General features: G+C 45.9%; 1 protein-coding gene across 2 annotated transcripts in view; it reads left to right on the top strand.

Moving 5' to 3' along the window:
* The window catches only part of RAD54L2 (RAD54 like 2), an 89,501-nt gene extending 73,317 nt beyond the window's left edge, over window positions 1–16,184 (top strand). For both annotated transcript variants that reach the window (XM_061195402.1, XM_061195401.1), the window contains exons 12-22: window positions 89–331; window positions 554–672; window positions 1,984–2,102; window positions 3,910–4,009; window positions 4,756–4,961; window positions 5,383–5,555; window positions 6,075–6,271; window positions 9,032–9,231; window positions 10,419–10,508; window positions 12,883–12,975; window positions 14,807–16,184. In XM_061195402.1, coding sequence (XP_061051385.1) covers window positions 89–331; window positions 554–672; window positions 1,984–2,102; window positions 3,910–4,009; window positions 4,756–4,961; window positions 5,383–5,555; window positions 6,075–6,271; window positions 9,032–9,231; window positions 10,419–10,508; window positions 12,883–12,975; window positions 14,807–15,801 — 2,535 coding nt within the window. In that variant the 3' untranslated portion in view covers window positions 15,802–16,184. The remainder of the gene's footprint in view (window positions 1–88; window positions 332–553; window positions 673–1,983; window positions 2,103–3,909; window positions 4,010–4,755; window positions 4,962–5,382; window positions 5,556–6,074; window positions 6,272–9,031; window positions 9,232–10,418; window positions 10,509–12,882; window positions 12,976–14,806) is intronic.
* The last annotated feature ends 3,149 nt before the right edge of the window (window positions 16,185–19,333 follow it).

Genomic DNA, 19,333 nt, shown 5'->3' on the forward strand with positions numbered 1-19,333 from the left:
TTTGAATAACTGCATGTTTCCAGACTCCCTGGGACACCCTTAGATTGTTCTCTGCCCTATGCTTCCTCCCCTTTAACTTGAACCTCAGATCTGGAATCACCCCGACGTGCTGTACGAAGCCCTTCAGAAGGAGAACCTGGCCAATGAGCAAGACTTAGACGTGGAAGAGCTTGGTTCAGCAGGGACTAGTGCCCGCTGCCCTTCACAGGGAACAAAAGGCAAGGGTGAGGACAGCGCCTCAATGGGAGAGGCGACCAATAGCAAGTTCCTACAAGGGGTCGGCTTTAACCCTTTCCAGGAGCGAGGCAACAACATTGTCACATATGAATGGGTGAGTCAAGCAGATACTTTTGTGGCCATAAACCACTGCTGAGAAGGGATCGTGCAAAGCTTTCGTGGGGAGAGGGTGGGGCTTGCGCAGTGCACTGTACTGCTAAGGTCTGCAGGGAACTATTAAGGTTGCCCGTGAGCTGCTGCCTTTGAGGGTGAGAATTCTATTTCTAGTAATCTGGCCATGGACCTGCTCCAAGCTGCCTCATTTCCTCTCCTATAGGCCAAGGACCTTTTGACTAATTATCAGACTGGTGTCTTAGAGAACTCTCCCAAGATGGTACTGCTTTTCCACCTGATTGAGGAAAGTGTGAAGCTTGGAGACAAGATCCTTGTGTTCAGGTAGGAAGAGAAATTGCCGAGTGTGTGTCTTTGGTAAAGAGTGATACAACCCCTGCAGAGTGAGACCATCCGGGGTTGCACCAGCCCCCTTTTATCTCCATGCCTCTGCAACCAGTGCTTCTTGTGAGGACCTTCTTGCATTTCTTCTCTTTCTTAGAGTTTCTTTTTTTATCCAATGCAATTTGTCTGCAGAGAACAATTTGAAACCTTAGGCTAACATTGGAGATCACAGTCTAATCCTTCAGATTGCGGCACAGGCCAAATATGACCTGTGGCCTGTTTTTGTACAGCCTGAGAGCTAGTTTTTACATTTGAAAAGAGTTTTTTTGTTTTTGTTTTTTTAAAGAAGCATATGCAGGGAATTCCCTGGTGGTCCAGTGGTTAGGACTCTTGAGATCCCACTGCGGGGGACACGGGTTCGATCCCTGGTCAGGGAACTAAGATCCCGTAAGCCGCAGGGTGCGGCCAAAAAAAATAAAATAAAATAATTTTTAAATAAAAATAAAAAAAAGAGAAGCATATGCAGCAGAGACTGTGTGTGGTCTGCAAAGCCTGAAAATATTTACTCTCTGGCCCTTTACAGAAAACATTTGCTGACCCCTGGTCTAAAGTGTGTCTATGCCTCCCCAGCCTTTTTCTTTTTTTTTCTTTTTCTAAGCTTTGTATATAAGGCCAAATAAATGATGTTTTTTTTCCAAGTCACATTCTCAGTCTTGCCAGAGCTTTGAGTCCCATCAAGGCCTCACTCAGGGAAACAGACGTAAAGTAGATTGCTTCTCCTTTGTTCCGGCTAGATTATGCTCCAGTGAGAGCTAAGTGGCAGGAGCCTGGCTTGGGAGTCTCAGAGTGAGGGTTCCCATGTGTAAGATACTTTGAGAGGAAAGCAGTGATTGTAACTTAGGGAGAGCCTAGTGTTCCACTGCTTTTATGGACTGGTTCTCTGCATAACTTGGAAGCAACTAAATGATCTATCTCCTTAGTAAGATCCATAGTATTGCCTGTGGCCTATAATTAGATCTAATGCATATTCATGCAGTGTTGGTTTTTAATGCTGATGCTATTTGTTACTCTGCACTGAGCTAAATCTCAGAATTTTTCAATCAAGGAAGTAATAGGATAGAGAATTTTTTAGTAGGGTGGTGGTAATAAGTGTGTGGATGACTCTACTCCCTTATGAGCTAGGGTGGTTCTTTGTGGGGAGTAGGATGTGGGAACTCCCACTGTCAGAGGGGAGCCTATTGAGGTGGGCCTATTGGGTAACAAGATTCCCTTAGGTCCAGGAGCCTTCTGAACCAAATGTGTCCCTTTCAGCCAGAGCCTTTCCACCTTGGCTTTAATCGAGGAGTTCCTAGGGAAACGAGAAGCGCCCTGTCTACCCGGTGCTGAGGGGCAAGGAGTACAGAAGTGGGTTCGAAACGTCAGCTACTTCCGTGAGTTCATTGCTGCTTTCTTCCTGGAGCCTTGGCAAGGTCTGCCTAAGGGTTTCCTTTCCCTCTCTCTCTTCTCCTACTCCATTCACCATCACGTGAACAGGAATATCTGTGATTGACTAAGGAGCAGAGAGACACTAAGAACGAGCTGCTTTGTGTGAGGCACTATCCTGGGCTGGAGAGCTTAAGCCAGATAGGGGGAGTGCAGAGATGTAGAAGACGTATGCCTTGTCATCATCCGAGGTGCAGCAACTCAAGGACAGATTCAAAGTAGCATTGATTGATTGCCCTCATGGGGGTTCTAAGGAGGACAGAATCATCATGGTGAGGACGGTTGGAGAAGGCTTCCTGGAGGAGGTGGAACTTGTACTAGACTTGCAGAGATGGGGAGAATTTGGATATACAGAGCTGGTGTGGCCCAAAGATCATCTTAGGCAGAAGGAACAAAGTGAACACAGCCTAGATCGTGTATTCAAATTGGGGGAGATGGTGTCCCTAAGGGGGTGAAAATTGGTTCTCGAGGAGACAAAAAAATCTTAACTTTTTAAAAGTATAAAGCACAAATATGTATATAATGAGTAAACATATACAGTATATCTGTAGTGTTAAAATTTTATGGAGGGCATGGTGATTGGGAAAAAATGTGTAAAAAGCCTCCTTAATGGGGTGGTAATGAAAAAAAAAGTTGAGAAATATTGACTTCAGGGACTTATTGACCAGATATTGACATTTGGGCCAGTTAATTCTTTGTTGTAGGGGGCTGTCCTTTGCATTGTAGGATGTTTAGCAGCATCTCTGTTCTCTACTCACTAGATGGCAGTAGCATCCACACAGTTATAACAACCCAAACTGTCTCCAAACATTGCCAAATGTTCCCTGTGGGGTAGTAGGGTGGGGAAATCTTCTTGTTGAGAAGCCCTGGCCTAAAGGAAAGATTTAGAGAAATGGAGGTTCAGGGGGTGGTGATGAGACTCCAGCACAGGAGCTAGCCTGGATCCTTGTGTTGACTATAGGCTTGCCCAATGAGTCAGTGCTGAGCTTTTTTGTGCTTGGAAATTGTGGGAACTCAAGTTGAAAGGTAGGTTGGGGTGTTGATTGAGGGAGCCTCTAATACCAGGCAATTAAACTAATGCTTCCTACATTGGTAGTAATTCAGTTCTCCATGTAGTATTTCATACTCTTAGCTTTGCGCTTTTCTCTGCTTTACTACAGGTGGCAAATGTCGCCCCTCTTCGCTTATTCATGCTTCTTAACTGAAACTTACCTTTTCTCTTTCTCTTGAGCTTCCGTCTTTTCACTCATATGTCCCATCCCACTGCTCCAGTTCTATTTTTTTTATGTCTCCTTAGAGCAACTTCTTAGCCTTAGGAGCTTGTTAACAATGTGGATTCCTGCGTGGTGGAGGAACATCATCCATATCAAAACACAAAACCCTTGGTCCTTTTGCAGTCACTAAGATTCACAGGACTGAGGCAGAGCAGTTACCTTAAGCCAGTGTTTACCAGGCTTCCTTAACTAAGGTGATTCTTTTGCACTCTGAAGTCTAGGAACCTTGGCCTTAGAATTGACCCAAGATACTAAAGGGAAAAACACAGTTTATAGTCTTTGTTGCACATATGAATCACTTGGGGGTATTTTAAAATTATAGATGCCTGGGTCTCATGGTAGATCCCCACGGAATGTCCAGGGTGTGGAATCTGAGCACTGTTGTGTGTGTTTGTTTTGTTTTAAACACGTTTGCACATTGATTTTGCTGTGTACCCCTGCCCTCATCTGTCCATTTCTTGTGTGTTTCCTTCTGTCCTAGGGCTAGATGGTAGCACCCCTGCCTTTGAGAGGGAGCGGCTCATTAATCAGTTCAATGATCCCAGCAACCTCACCACCTGGCTGTTCCTTCTCTCCACAAGGTGAGTGGATCCTGAGAGGAGAGGTCAGAGGACTGCATTCAGGGCATTTGGCTACATGGGCAGGTACGGCAAAGGCTTGTCCAAGTTCTGTCGGAAGAGATCTCCTCAGGTTTGTGACTTGTTTTTGAGGTCATAGAGGGGACCCCAGAAAGAAATTGTGTTAGAAGGGCAATTATGATAGTGTCATGAATTTCTTTGAGACCTTCATTCACAATGGTCATAATTAGCTTTTCTGTCAGGACGGTTCTGAGGCTTAGATGATGTGATGAATGTGAAAGTGCTTTAATAAGTAGAAAGTGTAATATAACTATAAAAGGCTGATGGCATTATTTGTCTCATGCCAAGCGACTTGAAGGCTGTGCTGCCTTCTGCCATCAGAATGCCCTCGATAGGGTATGAACCAGTCATTCTCCTAAGCTGTTAGACTAAACACATCAGAAACATTGGTACGCAGACATTTCCCCTCACCCAGTGACATCACTCTGGGGCCAAGATGTGGGCCTTTACTCATCACAGAGGGATGGGAGAGTGGGTTTTCTTTCTGAGCTGGTAGGTACTTCCATGTTGGACTTTCAGGGCATACTTTTCAGTGCTTGAGGAATGCACTGTTCGTTAGCAGAATCATTCAGTATATTCTGCTTAGGATAAAGAGCATGATATTGGGGTAGGAGTCACAGAGGGTGAAACCAATTTGAAAACTATCTTTAAAACTAAAGGTTCTGTGATTATTGGCTTGTGTTTTAAAGGGCTGGGTGCTTGGGCGTGAATCTGATTGGTGCCAACCGAGTGGTGGTGTTTGATGCTTCCTGGAACCCTTGCCATGATGCTCAGGCAGTATGTCGGGTATACCGTTACGGCCAGAAAAAGCCCTGTCACATCTATCGCCTTGTGGCTGATTTCACCCTCGAAAAGAAGATCTATGACCGTCAGATTTCCAAGCAGGGCATGTCAGGTGGGCCATCTTCCAGGCTCAGAAGAGGCACATTTATACAGGCTACCATTCTAATTGTATCAAGGGTGGGAGGGGAGGGGGGCAGGATGTGGAAACACAGACAGGCTTTCAGTCATAGAAAGCTAGCAGTTCCTTCCATCTCATTCTGATTCAAATAATTGCTTAAGAGGGAATTTACCTCAAATTGTTGAAGATGGGTTTAATGGTAAGAGCTGAGCTGGTTATGCAGTTTTCTCTTAACATATTTCTGTTTCATGAGGGCCTCAGACCTGCTCTTTGACTTTCAGATATGGGGTGGCCTGAGGTGGTTTAGATATTAGTGACAATTATGCCACCCACAACCTTTCTTCCAATATTTGTAGCTAGCTTTTGCAGTTTTCTTTGCTGTGAACTGACTTTCTCCATGTCTTCTCCCTTCTAGATCGGGTCGTGGATGATCTCAATCCAATGCTGAACTTTACTCGAAAGGAGGTGGAGAACCTACTGCACTTTGTTGAGAAGGAGCCAGCTCCCCAAGCATCCTTGAACATAAAGGGGATCAAGGAGCCAGTCCTGCAACTTGCCTGTCTGAAATACCCTCACCTCATCACCAAGGTAAGACCCTGGTATGCATGTGTCCCAGTACTGCACTCTCCACTGAGGGAGGCTTGTCTGGCAAGCTTGTTTCCTTCATCCAAAGTTTTGTTTCATGCAGACGACTTGAATTTAGCTGCCTCTTTTCCTTGCCCCAGACAGTCCCCCTCCCCTCTCCAAACCACCTATCCTATCCTAGTCTCATCCTAGGAGTGTGAGCTCAGTCATGATAATAATTTGGCCATTGTGAGTTTTCCTAGCAGAAAGAGAGGGGGGAAAGTTCTGAAAATATAGTCTGGTAATTCTCTGAACTCTCCCATTCTTTTGATATGGAAGGCAGACTTAGGTTGTCTAAAGCTGGTGCTTGGTTAGAGTTGAGAATTTATGCTCCTGACAGGAAGACAGTAAACCCGCCTGTCTGTCTGAGAGCAGGCTCTTTGCTAAATACTGGAGACAGCCAGCCATTTCTTGGTTTCAAAGTAAGGCTTATTGTACGTCACAAAGACTGGTAATTAAATCAACATCCTCCTGTGTCCCCAGGAGCCTTTTGAGCATGAGTCATTGCTCCTTAACCGAAAGGATCACAAGCTGACCAAAGCTGAGAAAAAAGCAGCAAAGAAAAGCTATGAGGAAGACAAACGTACATCGGTCCCCTACACCCGCCCATCATATGCGCAGTATTACCCCGCCAGTGACCAGAGCCTGACCAGCATCCCTGCCTTCAGTCAGAGAAACTGGTGAGTCACTGAAAAGGGAGGAAGGTTTGCTGCTGGGCCAAGGCCAAGCCTTTCAACTGGTTCCTTTTTTAAATAAAGGGAGACCCTACAACTTGCTCTTTGGCTGCTGTGAACTGAGAGGTTCTGCTCTTGGATGAGGTGCTGAAGCAGTTCAGCAGCTCTGGTGTTTTAAGCAGCTCTGGCTGGAAGAGTGAGCTGCTGGCCTTGTGACTCAGGAGAGTCCCTCTGGACTCCCGAGGAGATGCAGCTTCCCATAACACAAATGCCCAGCCCTCCCACACAGCTGCTTCCTATCTGCAGCACCTTGGTGCTAGCCCTCACTTAGCAGCGAAGTTCAAGAGTGGAGGCCAGGTCTTCTATGGGTCTTGGATTGTAGTCAGGGAATTCTGCTGTTCCTAATGGGATTTCATTCTGTGTCTGCCTTATTCCTGAGCAAAAAATCTTTTTCTTGAGTACAGCTTCCAGAACTATTAAGAATAGGAAAAGCATGGAAGCCAATTGCTAGGCGGGAGAAAAGCTCTTTGTAGGAAATTATAGAATAGTATCTGTGTTTTTTTTTTTCCTCATTACAAGACAAAGTGCCTCATAGCCTTTATCAGATCAGCTTCCTGATTGCCTGGTTTGCATTTTTACATTGTTTGATTATCTTGAATTAAAGATAATTATTTTGAGAGGGATAGATTTAAGAATTGTTTCTTTTGACTATTCCATGTTTAAGAAAAAAAACAAACTTGTCAAATGAGCTTCTAAAGGAACTGAAGCCATGTAAGATTTTATGTAAGACTAAATTTTAGTGAGTAAATTTGCTACTTTTTATGTATAAGATGCTTTCAAGTAGAAAATTGCTATGTTTCAAAGCCTTCAAACTTTATTTCTGTGTCATTTTCCAAGATACTGTTGCCTGAGTATGTTCTCCTCTCGACCTCCACCCCTTTTATCTCTTTTCTGGGCTTTTCCTTGTAATAGCAGGAATGGACTAAGTCTGAACCCAGTAGGAGAAAAGCCATATGGAGGGAAGATGTGACAAATGGGCTGGGCTGTGAGGAGATTTCAGCTCCTTTTCTGGCCCAACTCTGGCCCTGTGGGAGGCATCGGCCTCTCACAGCATTTGATGAGCTATCCTGTGATCCTGCTGATTCCTTATCCTGTCTGGGTACATGTGAGGAGGGCTTTCCGCCCAAATTCCTAGCCTTAGCCCCTGCAGAGTATGGGGCTTAGGCTAGATTCCTGTTACCCTTCTGACTTCTTATCCTGAGAAGAGTCCCATTGACATCTGAGCAGGGCCCCCAGCTCCTGCATAGCCACCCTGGGCAGGCATTGTGGAAGTGGGTCCCAGATCCTGGTGAGCTTGCTGTGCTACCTGGCCTATCTGGGAATGATGGCATCCACAGGGCCCCAGGGGTTGCCCAAAGGCAGCCTGAGAGCAGTGTGACTGAGGAGACATGCAGACCTACTCCAACAGCAGTGGTGTGTTCTTTTTTTTTTTTTTTTTTTTAATAAATTTATTTATTTATTTATTTTTGGCTGTGTTGGGTCTTCGTTTCTGTGCGAGGGCTTTCTCTAGTTGCAGCAAGCGTGGGCCACTCTTCATCGCGGTGCACGGGCCTCTCACTATTGCGGCCTCTCTTGTTGCGGAGCACAGGCTCCAGACGCGCAGGCTCAGTAGTTGTGGCTCACGGGCCCAGTTGCTCCGCGGCATGTGGGATCTTCCCAGACCAGGGCTTGAACTCGTGTCTCCTGCATTGGCAGGCAGATTCTCAACCACCGTGCCACCAAGGAAGCCCTGGTGTGTTCTTTTATGTGCCAGTCTTCAGTCAGATGAGGAAGAGCATACCAGTCCAAGAGGCTCTCTTTCTCAGAACTAAAGACCAAAGATGCAGACTTCAGAAAGCTTAGAGACAGGGGCTTAATTTCAAAAACCTTAAATAAGGAGTAGCTTTCTTAAGGTACCAACATCCAGTTGAAAGGAAGGTGAAAAGTGAGGAATGCATCATTGACCACAGGATAACATTTTGGCACTTTGGTAGTAAGAGATGCACAACCGGTGCTCAGGCTGGCCATGGCTATGTGCCATTTAGAAGCCCAACTTCTGTGCACGGCGTTTTGCCTGCTGCTGCTTTTGTCGTGGCTGTGACTATAGGGGCACTTTGGGGATTGGCCCTGGGAGAAGTCCATTGAAAAGTAATGCAGAGGAGAGAGGTGTCTGCATTACTTATTGAAACTTGAGGTTTCAGAGGGTAATGATGGTTAAAGCTGGATAGATGGTCTCAAGATCACCAGAACATGTGACATCACATGGCCCTATTTTCTTGGGTTAGTGGGAAAATTCCACCCATTTATTTTCAAATTAGTATGCACCGTGTTCTGAAGAACTTCCCCCCACTTAATGCCTCTTTGCCTCTACCTGACTCCAAGGACAAATTCCTTCCAAGGACGAATTCCTAATGTATGTAGACAGTCCAAATGCTAGAGGAGCAGATGTCACCTCACATTTCCAAAAAGGCGTTATTCCACTGACATCTGATTCTTATTAGACTCTGAGAGGCTTTATCCCTTGCTGTCTCTGTCTCCTCTCTGTCTCAGCCCTGCCTCTAGTCTCCTTTTGAATTTACCATACCCTGCAGGTTCTTTTGATCCTTCTCTCAGCAGCATCTGAGGCTGTAGAATGGGGAAGTCTGGAGAGGCTCAGCAGTCTTTGCAGAAAGGTAAGTAAGGGCTGTTCTGCCAAACTTCCTTAGTGTGCTTCTCTTTCTCTCCTAGGCAGCCAACACTGAAGAGTGATGAGAAGCCTGTGGCCAGTGTTCGTCCTGTACAGTCCACCCCGATCCCCATGATGCCACGGCATGTCCCACTGGGAGGTAGTGTAAGCTCTGCCTCCAGCACAAATCCAGCTATGAACTTCCCAATCAACTACCTGCAACGTGCGGGAGTCCTTGTGCAGAAGGTGGTCACCACAACAGGTTGGGAGCTCCTGAGTTCTCTTCCAGGGTGCTGTCCCTTTTAAAATTACTTTGTTCATTCAGGAAGTATTTATTAAACAATGTTTGCATTCTAGGCCATACTACATTGGCACTCTAGGTAAAAATAGAGAAGGCAGCAGTCCCTGATCTTGAAGAATTTGCATTCTAATGAAATGTCTTAAGAATAGCAACACGGAACTGGGTTTTCTTGAATGTGGTGGGTGGGATGGACTCTGAACACTGCAGAGATTGTGGAAATGTCACTGGACATAGGGTTGGTCTTCAGAGAGAGGTGTGAATGTGTTGAGTCCTGCCTGACTTGTAGGGTCAGGTGGGTATGAAGGACAGCTCTCAACCTCTTTAAAGACCTAAATGTCGCTTGCTTCTTTCTTTGTAAGTTTAATGTAGATCGAGCATGATGGGCCAGTGGTAGGAGGTGGGCAGCCCATCCGTCCCTGCAGTTGATTCTGTGGTTCAGGGTAATTGGGAAGGAAAGCATTTCATGATGCTGTGTTTCATCTTGTTATCTAGAAATATTCATAATACATTTTCATGAAAACATCTTAATTGGTGTTTTTGAGTATGAAAATAATAGCTGTTCATTGTAAAAAAAAAAAAATTTTGAAACAAATTAAAAACAGAGAGGCTCTCAGAACTTCCCTGGTGGTCCAGTGGTTAAGACTCCGTGCTTCCACTGCAGGGGGTGTGGTTTCGATCCCTGGTCGGGGAACTAAGATCCCATTGCCCTGCGGCGCAGCCAGAAAAAAGAGAGAGCCTCTCATAATCCTATTTCTCTGCTGATTCTTGAAAATGCTCTTTGTCTTCATAGTGACAGGAGCAGCAGATACATGCAAATAGCTTAGGGAAGGAGAAACAAAAATAGAAATAACCATTTGAACTGAAACTTTTTCTAAACCAAAAACTCTATGATTTTTAAATTAAATCAAGGAAAATTGATCAGAAAGATGATCAGATTTCTAAAAAGTTTCTTGTTTTCACAGTTTTCTTTGTTTAGACAGTTGTGAGAGGCCCTGCTGGTTTCACCTTCCTTGGTTCTGACCTCTGCTCCACTGAGATGCTTTAGGGAAACCATTGAGGAACAGGGGTGCATGTGGACTTTGCATTTTATTTCCCTCCTTCAGTCAGGCCCCATGTAATCTAAATCTGAGGTCTGTTGTCTCCACTAGATATTGTTATTCCTGGACTCAACAGCTCCACAGACGTACAGGCAAGAATTAATGCTGGTGAGAGCATCCACATCATCCGTGGGACAAAAGGTGAGAGCCTGACCAAAGGGATTATTCCCTACCTTTGGTTGAGAGTGGTGGGCTGGCAAGCAAAATAAATACATATGGCTTGAGCTAGAGAGAAGATAGGAATCATCCTATAGGAGTGTAACATGTGGGGGAAACATGAGAAAATGACATTTCTAGGAGCTTAGCCGAGTTGGGGTGGGCTCAAAGGATATCTGTCAGTGGCTTAAAAGAAAGGAGTTAGGGTCCCTGCATTCCTATATTTTGCCATTGTTTTTATGGAGAATCTTGGAGTGGGTTTGGATACACACAGTGTTTTGTGTTGGTCTCAGCCTATCGATAGTATCGGCTAGGAATGCCTGGGGCACTCATCCAGTCCTGTAGTACTTGTGGCAAGCCCCCACATACACTTCCCCAGAGCCAGTGTTGTGGCTAGACCAGCCCTTGTTGTTCTTATTATGATTGCAAGATGTACCTCAGCAACAATCATCAGGGAACTTTGAAAAAACAAGGTTTACTACTCACAGGTCCTGTAGGGTACATGGCACACTCAACGGCCACACAGGAAGGTTGTGGGAAGAGAGAGAGAGAAAGAGATTGTGGACCTGGGTCTCTGTCTTTATTAGGGTCCAAGAGTGGGGTGGCTAAGGTTTCACAGGTTCACTCTTTATTGGTGAATTTATTTATTTATATTTTTGGCCACGCCGTGCGGCTTGTGGGATCTTAATTACCCAACCAGGGATCAAACTTGTTCCCCCTAGCAGTGGAAGCATAGAGTCCTAACCACTGAACCACCAGGGAAGTCCCTTTATTGGTGAATTTAAAACATAAGAATGGGAATTAGTGTGTGGGAAGGGAAGAGCGAGGTCACTCAAGGGTTAGTTACCTAGGTTACCTCAGGCTTTCTAAAAAGGAACTTTTCAAGGGAGGGAGCAGCCTGGTTCCTTACCTAGTAGTTTAGCTAGTAGCTGTGCCGTACAGCTGGCAGTTTGTTTACCCAAGATGGATATCTTTGAAATGGATGTCTTAGCAATCAAAAGCTTAATGTCTAGCACTTACACTACACACAGGGAGACCAGAATCAGAGGGAATGAGCTGTGGAATGGGTTATAAGAAAACATGTTTATTGTTGTGCCGTCTTACCTACTTGCTTAGAGTGGGGTGGACGTCTCTGATTAGGAAATGCAGTGGGTGGATGAATTAGTGTACCTGGGTTGCATGACAGAATTTTCCAGTGTGGCCATTTGAAAAGTCCACTGCCTCTGGCCTCCTTATGGAGTTCTCCAGGTGAGATTGCTGGAGAAATCTGGGCTGGATGGTGTTAGGACACAGCTGAAGCCTATCTTTTATGTCAGCCTCTGCTGTGTGAGGCTCCCCAAGGGTCTTTGTTTAGTAAGGAGATTTTGCCCTAGCCTCTGTTGGGTTAAAGTACTTTTAGTTTCAGGGAAAAGATGCCATGAAATACATGACACCCAGAGAAGGTCATACTCTTACTGGGTTCACCCTTACTGGGTTCTTCCTGGCCTAGAGCAGGGGTATGCAAACTGTGGCCCACGGACCAAATCATGCCTGCTTCCTGTTACTGTACCTCTGAGCCAAGAATGGGTTTTACATTTTCAACCATTTTCAATTGGTTGAAAAAAAAAATCAAAAGTATAGTATTCTGTGACATGAAAGCGATATGAAATTCACATTTCAATGTCCATAAATAAAGACCTTTGGAGCACAGCCATACCCAGCTGTCATGTTACAGCAGCAGAGTAGTTGCAACAGAGACCTTATGGCTCACAGAGCCAAAAATACTTACTAACTGACCCTTTAAGAAAAAGTTTTTTGACCTCTGGCCAAGAGGCAGCCCTACCAAGAGATAGATCAAATGACATGCTCAAGACCAAGGGAAGGTAGACTAGTGCCATGTGGGAATAGAATGCCCATCTTGAATTATTCCTACCAAGGGAGGTGTGTTATTGAGGGAAAAAGGCTCCTTCCAGATCAAGAGGACCTGGGCCAGAACAGAAGGAGCCAATTTACTCTCTTTCACAGCACCCTATTTATTTCCTCCATTGCATTTAACCTTTCCTGATATTTTCTAGCATAATTGTCTATCTCCCACTCTAGAGTTAAGCTCCGTGAGACAGGGCCCTTTTCTGTCTTGTGTACTTCAGTGTCTAGAACAGTGTCTGGTATATGGTAGTCATGCAGTCAGTGTTTGTGGAATAAGTGAGTAATATTGGGTCCACAGCTCAGTCATCCCACTCCTCATTTCAGGGATATTGAGAGAGGGTGTGACACCAGTTTTATAGCTGTTTCTGAGCCCACAGTGCCTAGGCCTGGAGTTTCCCAGGGTTGGCTGTATTGCATGTCTGCTCCTAACAGTCTTCCTCATGTTTCTTCTTAGGGACATACATCCGTACCAGTGATGGGCGAATCTTTGCTGTCCGGGCGACTGGCAAACCAAAGGCCCCTGAAGATGGTCAGATGGCTGCCTCAGGTATAGTGGCTTCTACTTTCCATTGACCTACACGGCATTTTTTTTTTGGTTTGGTTTGTAATTAATTTATTTTTTGAATAGATAATGTGTGCATGGTTCACAATTCAAAGGGTACAAAAAGGGGTAAAGTGAAAAGTAAGTTTTTCTTCCCTCATACTCCCAGCCATCCATTGCTCCTTCCTGGAGGTGCTACTCCTGTTTTCTTTTGTTTGTTTGTTTTATAGATTTATTTATTTTTATTTATTTATTTTTGGCTGCGTTGGGTCTTTGTTTCTGCTCGCGGGCTTTCTCTAGTTGCAGCAAGCGGGAGCCACTCCTCGCCGCGGTGCGTGGGCCCCTCATTGCAGTGGCCTCTCCCGTTGCAGAGCACGGGCTCTAGGTGCGCAGGCCCCAGCAGTTGTGGCATGCAGTCTCAGCAGTTGTGGCCCTCGGGCTCCAGAGCACAGGCTCAGCAGTTGTGGCACACAGGCCTAGCTGCTCCGTGGCATGTGGAATCCTCCCAGACCAGGGCTCGAACCCGTGTCCCCTGCATTGGCAGGCGGATTCCCAACCACTGCGCCACGAGGGAAGTCCCTCCTGTTGTTTTTTTTTTTTAAGAGATATTCTATACATATACATGGTACAGGGATATGTATGTGCGCATGTGTGTATCTGTGTATATTAAAAAAATGTATATATGTATATAACTTTTCTTTGTATTTTTAAAACAAATGCTGACTGTAATATACTGTTTGCTCTTTTCTTCATTCACTAGTGTATCTCAGTGCTTGTTCCTTATCCTTTCTTTAAATGTTCCTCAGTGAAGGTTTGCACAAGATGCAGTTAGATGGGTATAATACAGTGCATTACCGAGTTCCCTGTCCCTGGACATTTAGATTGTTGTGCTCCACCATTACAGTACTGGTTCACAGTCATATGGGTGTATCTGTAGGAAAAATTCCTAGAAGTGGGATTGCCAGATCAAAGAGTATATGTGTGGCACATTAACAATGTTAGGAACTCTTGCAAAAGTCCCCTCTATGGGAGTGGTTCTCACTTATCCTCCCACCATGAGGTATGAGGGTATGAGAGCTAGATTGCTCTTGTTCCCAGCTTTTATCATGGATATTGAGAGGCATGCAGACAAGTTGAAAGAACAGCACTGTGAGCACCCATGTATCCTGCAGCTAGATCCAATGACTTTTATCATTCTCATAAACTTTCTTCTCTCTCTTTCCTTCCTATTATTTGAACTATTTGTAAGTTGAAGACATCATGTCATTTCATCCCTAAATATCTCAGCACACATTTGCTAAGATTGAGGACATACTCTCCTAGTCACAAAACCATTATCGCACTAAAAAAAGTTAACAATTCCATAATATTACCTACTATTCAGGCCATTTTCAGATTTCCCAGTTGCCCCATTCACTTTCATGGCCATGGATTTTGTTTTGTTTTTAACCAGGATGGACTGCTTTTTAAACTTCATTTTCCTCTTTTCGCCCATCCTGGTCACTGACCATCTTTGCCCCCAGAAGGAGTGTGACTAAAAGAATATCTTTCAGCATTTCATATCCTTTATTTCATAGGATTCACCTTGGTGGAGTTTTACAGGGAACTGGGGTACAGAGAAGTTACATGTCTTTGCATGGATAGACTTGTTTCCTAGATCAAAGGACTTCTTTCTTTGTGATTGGGAAAAATTGACTCGGTGATGTTGTTTGCACATCAAACTATTTGAATTTGGGGGACCACAGGACAGGATTTTTTTTTTTAATGGAATTTTGTCTTACACCCGCCTTCTCTCCCTGACCATTCTGGTTCTCAGTTACCTACATTTTGTCCCCAGGTTCCCAGGGGCCTTCTCTCGAGTCTACAAGCAACGGCAGACACAGTGCCTCATCACCCAAAGCCCCCGACCCTGAGGGGCTGGCCAGGCCTGTCTCTCCAGACAGCCCGGAGATCATCAGTGAGCTCCAGCAGTATGCAGATGTGGCTGCTGCCCGGGAATCCCGTCAGAGCTCCCCAAGCTCCAATGCTGCCCTGCCTGGCCCCCCAGCTCAACTTGTGGACAGCAGTGCTGTTCCTGGGACAGCTCTTGGGACTGAACCTAGACATGGGGGTCATTGCCTCAATAGTTCCCTCTTGGTGACCGGCCAGCCCTGTGGTGACAGGCACCCAGTGTTGGACTTAAGGGGCCACAAGCGAAAGTTGGCCACACCACCTGCTGCCCAGGAGTCAGCCCGCCGGCGGTCCAGGAAGGGCCATCTGCCAGCCCCCGTGCAGCCGTATGAACACGGGTATCCAGTTTCTGGCGGGTTTGCCATGCCACCCGTCTCCTTAAACCATAACCTCACCCCACCCTTCACCTCCCAGGCTGGGGAGAATTCCCTGTTTATGGGCAGTACCCCCTCCTACTACCAGCTGTCCAATTTGCTGGCAGATGCCCGCCTGGTGTTTCCAGTGACTACTGACCCTCTGGTGCCAGCAGGCCCCGTCAGTTCCTCTTCCACGGCTACCTCAGTCACTGCCAGCAACCCCTCCTTCATGCTCAACCCCTCTGTACCAGGGATACTACCCAGCTACTCACTCCCGTTCTCACAGCCACTCCTGTCCGAGCCGAGGATGTTTGCGCCTTTTCCTTCCCCTGTCTTGCCCAGCAACCTTTCACGGGGCATGTCTGTCTACCCAGGCTACATATCCCCACATGCAGGCTACCCAGCTGGCGGCCTTCTCCGGTCCCAGGTGCCTCCATTTGACTCTCATGAGGTTGCTGAGGTGGGGTTCAGCTCCAATGATGATGAGGATAAGGACGATGATGTAATAGAGGTCACTGGGAAATAGCTGGGGAGCCCCTCTGCACCTCACTCGGGGCCCCAGCAGGTTGCCCACCAAGATGGAAGGCAGCAATCTGGGCTTTCTGAGAATAGGGCACTTGGCAGGAGGGAAAAGGAAGAGGACAAAGAAGGTGGTTGACCATAGGTGGCAGGGCTCTGTTGCTGTTTAACAAAAGAGGCAAAAGTAATCCAACAGAGCAGCAATAGTGGGAAATCAGGGACCTAAAACAGGAATGGAGAGGCAGAGCAGTCTGCCTCTCTTCCTGCCTGCCTTGCTTATGCTGTCTGCTTGCTTGCTTGCCCATCTGAGGGTAGATGCTCATATCCCATTTCTGTCTTTGGGAACATTCTCTCCCGAGAGAGCTGCCTTACTGGGTGATTTAGCTTGGCCTGGAGAGGGGAGGGGAGGGAGGGAGGGTAAGAGAAGAAGGGTAGGCAGACTGAGATTCCACATGAAGTGGAATCCTTTTAGGGGGTGGGAAAGAAGCAGACCAGGTATGTGTGTGTGTGTGCCTGTGTGTGTGTGTTTATGTTTGTACTTACATGTATGTAACAGAGCAGGGGTAAAGGCGGGTGGGAAGGGAGGGAGGGAGGGACTAAGGGGGAAACTAAGAAATGAATTTATCTTTTGTAAAATGGAAATCAGAGTGTGGTGGTTCATGGCAACTATTAGTATGAACATCAGGGTGAGCCCAGGAGAAGAGCCATGGAAACCACAAGTTTCCTTCTACTTGGGTGAAGACAAGGCCCAGCTAACCCACGTCCCTGGTTATCAGAGCCAGACTTGTTTTAAAATTTGGGGGAAATTATTAGAGAAAATGGGCATTACCAATCTGTGTCTCTTTCCCCAGTGGCTGTCTCTGAGCAGATCTCCCTTTCTGGGGTGTGAGATTGTCTGTGTGCAGAGACTGGGAGGGAGAAGCATTGCAGTGTGTGAGTGGGAGGTCATGGAGTTGTGGCCAGAAAAAACATTCTTCACAAGGTTGGAACTGAGCCCCCAGCTGCCTGTTCTGGTGGCCTTTCCTTTCCTTTCCTTTTCCTTCCCCATTAGAGAGCTCCATGTTAATTTATTTCTTATGGGCAATTATTTATTATTTGGACTTTTCATGTGTCTTGGTTCTTTTTTGGGGGGTGGGAGGGGAGGTTAGGGTAAGGAGGGTAGGAGATGGGAAGGGAAATTTTAAGATATCTCAGACCCCATAGCTGCTGGTGAATAAATCCTGGGTAGATGATGAATTGACAAAGGAAAGAAAGTTAGGCTTGACCAAGGTTTACACTAAACAACTATGTTTTCAGGAAATGGCCTCTCAGGAAGATCAGGGAATCCTGTGACTGGATAGTTAGTGATGGTGAGACTCATTCCACAGTGCTTGAAATTTAGGATCATGGAGTTTGCAATTGGGAAGTAAGTGACCCCAAATTTGGAGCTGTGTCCTCCTGGGATGACCTTAGGGGCAGGCTCTCTATGCTGACTAGTGAAGCTGTGTGTAGGTGGCTGCTGGGTTGAGGGAACAGACTGTTGATTTTCCTATTGGGAAATGTCTTGGCTTCCTCAACCTATCGGATGATCATTGTGGGCCTGGTGTCTGCTACCTCCATCCTCTTTGAAGGAACATGGAGGAGCCCTTCCTCTGTAGGAGACTTAAATCGTCTTAAAAGAATACATCAGTCATTCTGGGTCTCTGCTGGGGGCGGGGGCGGGGCATCTAGGCATTAAGCATAAACACTGGTTGTCTTCATATTGTCTTCTTTCCCCCTGCTGCTAAGACCTTGCTGGGCAGTTCTTTATGATGAACAAACCCTGTCTGGCTTTAGAGCTTTACCTCCTACCCATGGGTCCCTCCTCACTGGGCAGCTGCTGCACCTGCCTCTTCCAAGCCCTGGAGGCAGCTTAGCCAGCTCACCCCAAGTAGTAGCTGCTTGCTTCCGCAACTCTTCTGACCAGCCTGTTTCCATTGTTGGGGAATCTTAGCACACTCTGGCATATTATCCCCAGAGAAGAGACGAGATGGCTGATGGGTGTGTGTGTGTGTGTGTGTGTGTTTGTGCGCTGTTCAGTTACACCAAAAGTGGAACTTAGGGAGCTTGCTTTCTGTATTTCCATAAGCACCCTGTCAGACACTTAACTCTCCTACTCAGAGAAGCCTTAGACCTACAATTTAGCTATGCAAATTATTTTAATAATTTAAAAACAGCAGTTCCAACCAGTGCTTTCTCTTTGAGATGCATCCCAAGAATGAATGATGAAGGGACTCAGTTGGAGTGGGCTCTCAGGTTGAGGCTGGTTAATGGGAGTAAGCTAGCCTGGATCTCTGATTTGCAGAGCACACTCACAACCTGGGTTACAACTGATGCCTCTAAGGCTCCAGAGCACTGGGATCCCAGAAATTGTGTGTGTGTGTGTGTGTGTGTGTTTGGGGAAGGAGGGGTATTTCTGTGTTCACCTCTAGGAAATCACAGCAGCAAGCTCTGAGAATCCAGAAACTATCCCAGCAAGGAACCGAAACCAGTCACTGGAGGGATGGGCTTTTGAAGGTACCGGGAAGTGAATGGGTGTTCTGAGTGGCAGCTTGTGCCTGCTCTCTACCCAGTGGTTCCATGGGCTGGGTCTTGCTTCAACTCAGGAGAGGCCATAGTTTTGGGAGGCTGACCTGGCTAGACAAGATTTTCTTTGATATGTGCAGCTTATATTGTGTAAGGGGGTAGGGCTGGGATCATGGGAAATTAAGAGTGCTACTGGTTCCATGGTTTGTTTCGTTTTTTTTGTTTTGGTTTGTTTTTTTTAATTGAACCTGAAAATACTTCTCTGACTTTTCTGCCGTCTCTTTCTGTGTGCTGGTAGGCAAGCGTGCATGCACACCAAACGTAAGCATATGTGTGAGGGAAGCAGGAAATGTCTCAGAGCCCAAGAACCATGTTTTACAGTTTCTTTGATCAGAAACACTTGGTGGTGATGTCCACGCACCGTCCAGGCCTGAGTAAGGGAAGGATGGTGATAAGAGGGAGGGCAGAAGATCAGGTCTAGGTATCTTCCCTCACTACGGTCTTCCATAGAATGTTTTCAAGGGCCTTTCAAGCCCCATCTGTCTGGTTTAGCCTAAATCCTCAGCCTAGGGAATATAGTACAGTTTAATAATTCAGGATTACCATTTGTAATAATGCTTGATTTCCTTTTCTCAGTATCTTTGTAGATAAAAATTCAACAGAGACAGATTAGCCATTTAAGTGAGAAAGTAAGTGAACCATGTTGGATCCAGATATTTTTCTTCAGATTAGATATCTGCAAAGTTTTCACCCCCTTGAGTTATGCTTCTTAAGCATCTATCTTAAGCATCTTTTGACTTAAGGATGTCTCTGGTCCTTGGAACTCTATTCCCTAGGAATTAGTGTGTGGAATCACTATATACTTGTGATTCACAACTAAATATGAAAATTTCCCACTCCAGGACCTGAAGCAAATCATTGGGGTAATATTTTGCTGATAGGTTGAAACACTCAACCAAACTTTAGCAGTCTGGGTAGGACTGTCACTCCCAAAG

The sequence above is a fragment of the Eubalaena glacialis genome, chromosome 7, assembly GCF_028564815.1.
Source record: "Eubalaena glacialis isolate mEubGla1 chromosome 7, mEubGla1.1.hap2.+ XY, whole genome shotgun sequence".
Lineage (NCBI taxonomy): Eukaryota > Metazoa > Chordata > Mammalia > Artiodactyla > Balaenidae > Eubalaena > Eubalaena glacialis.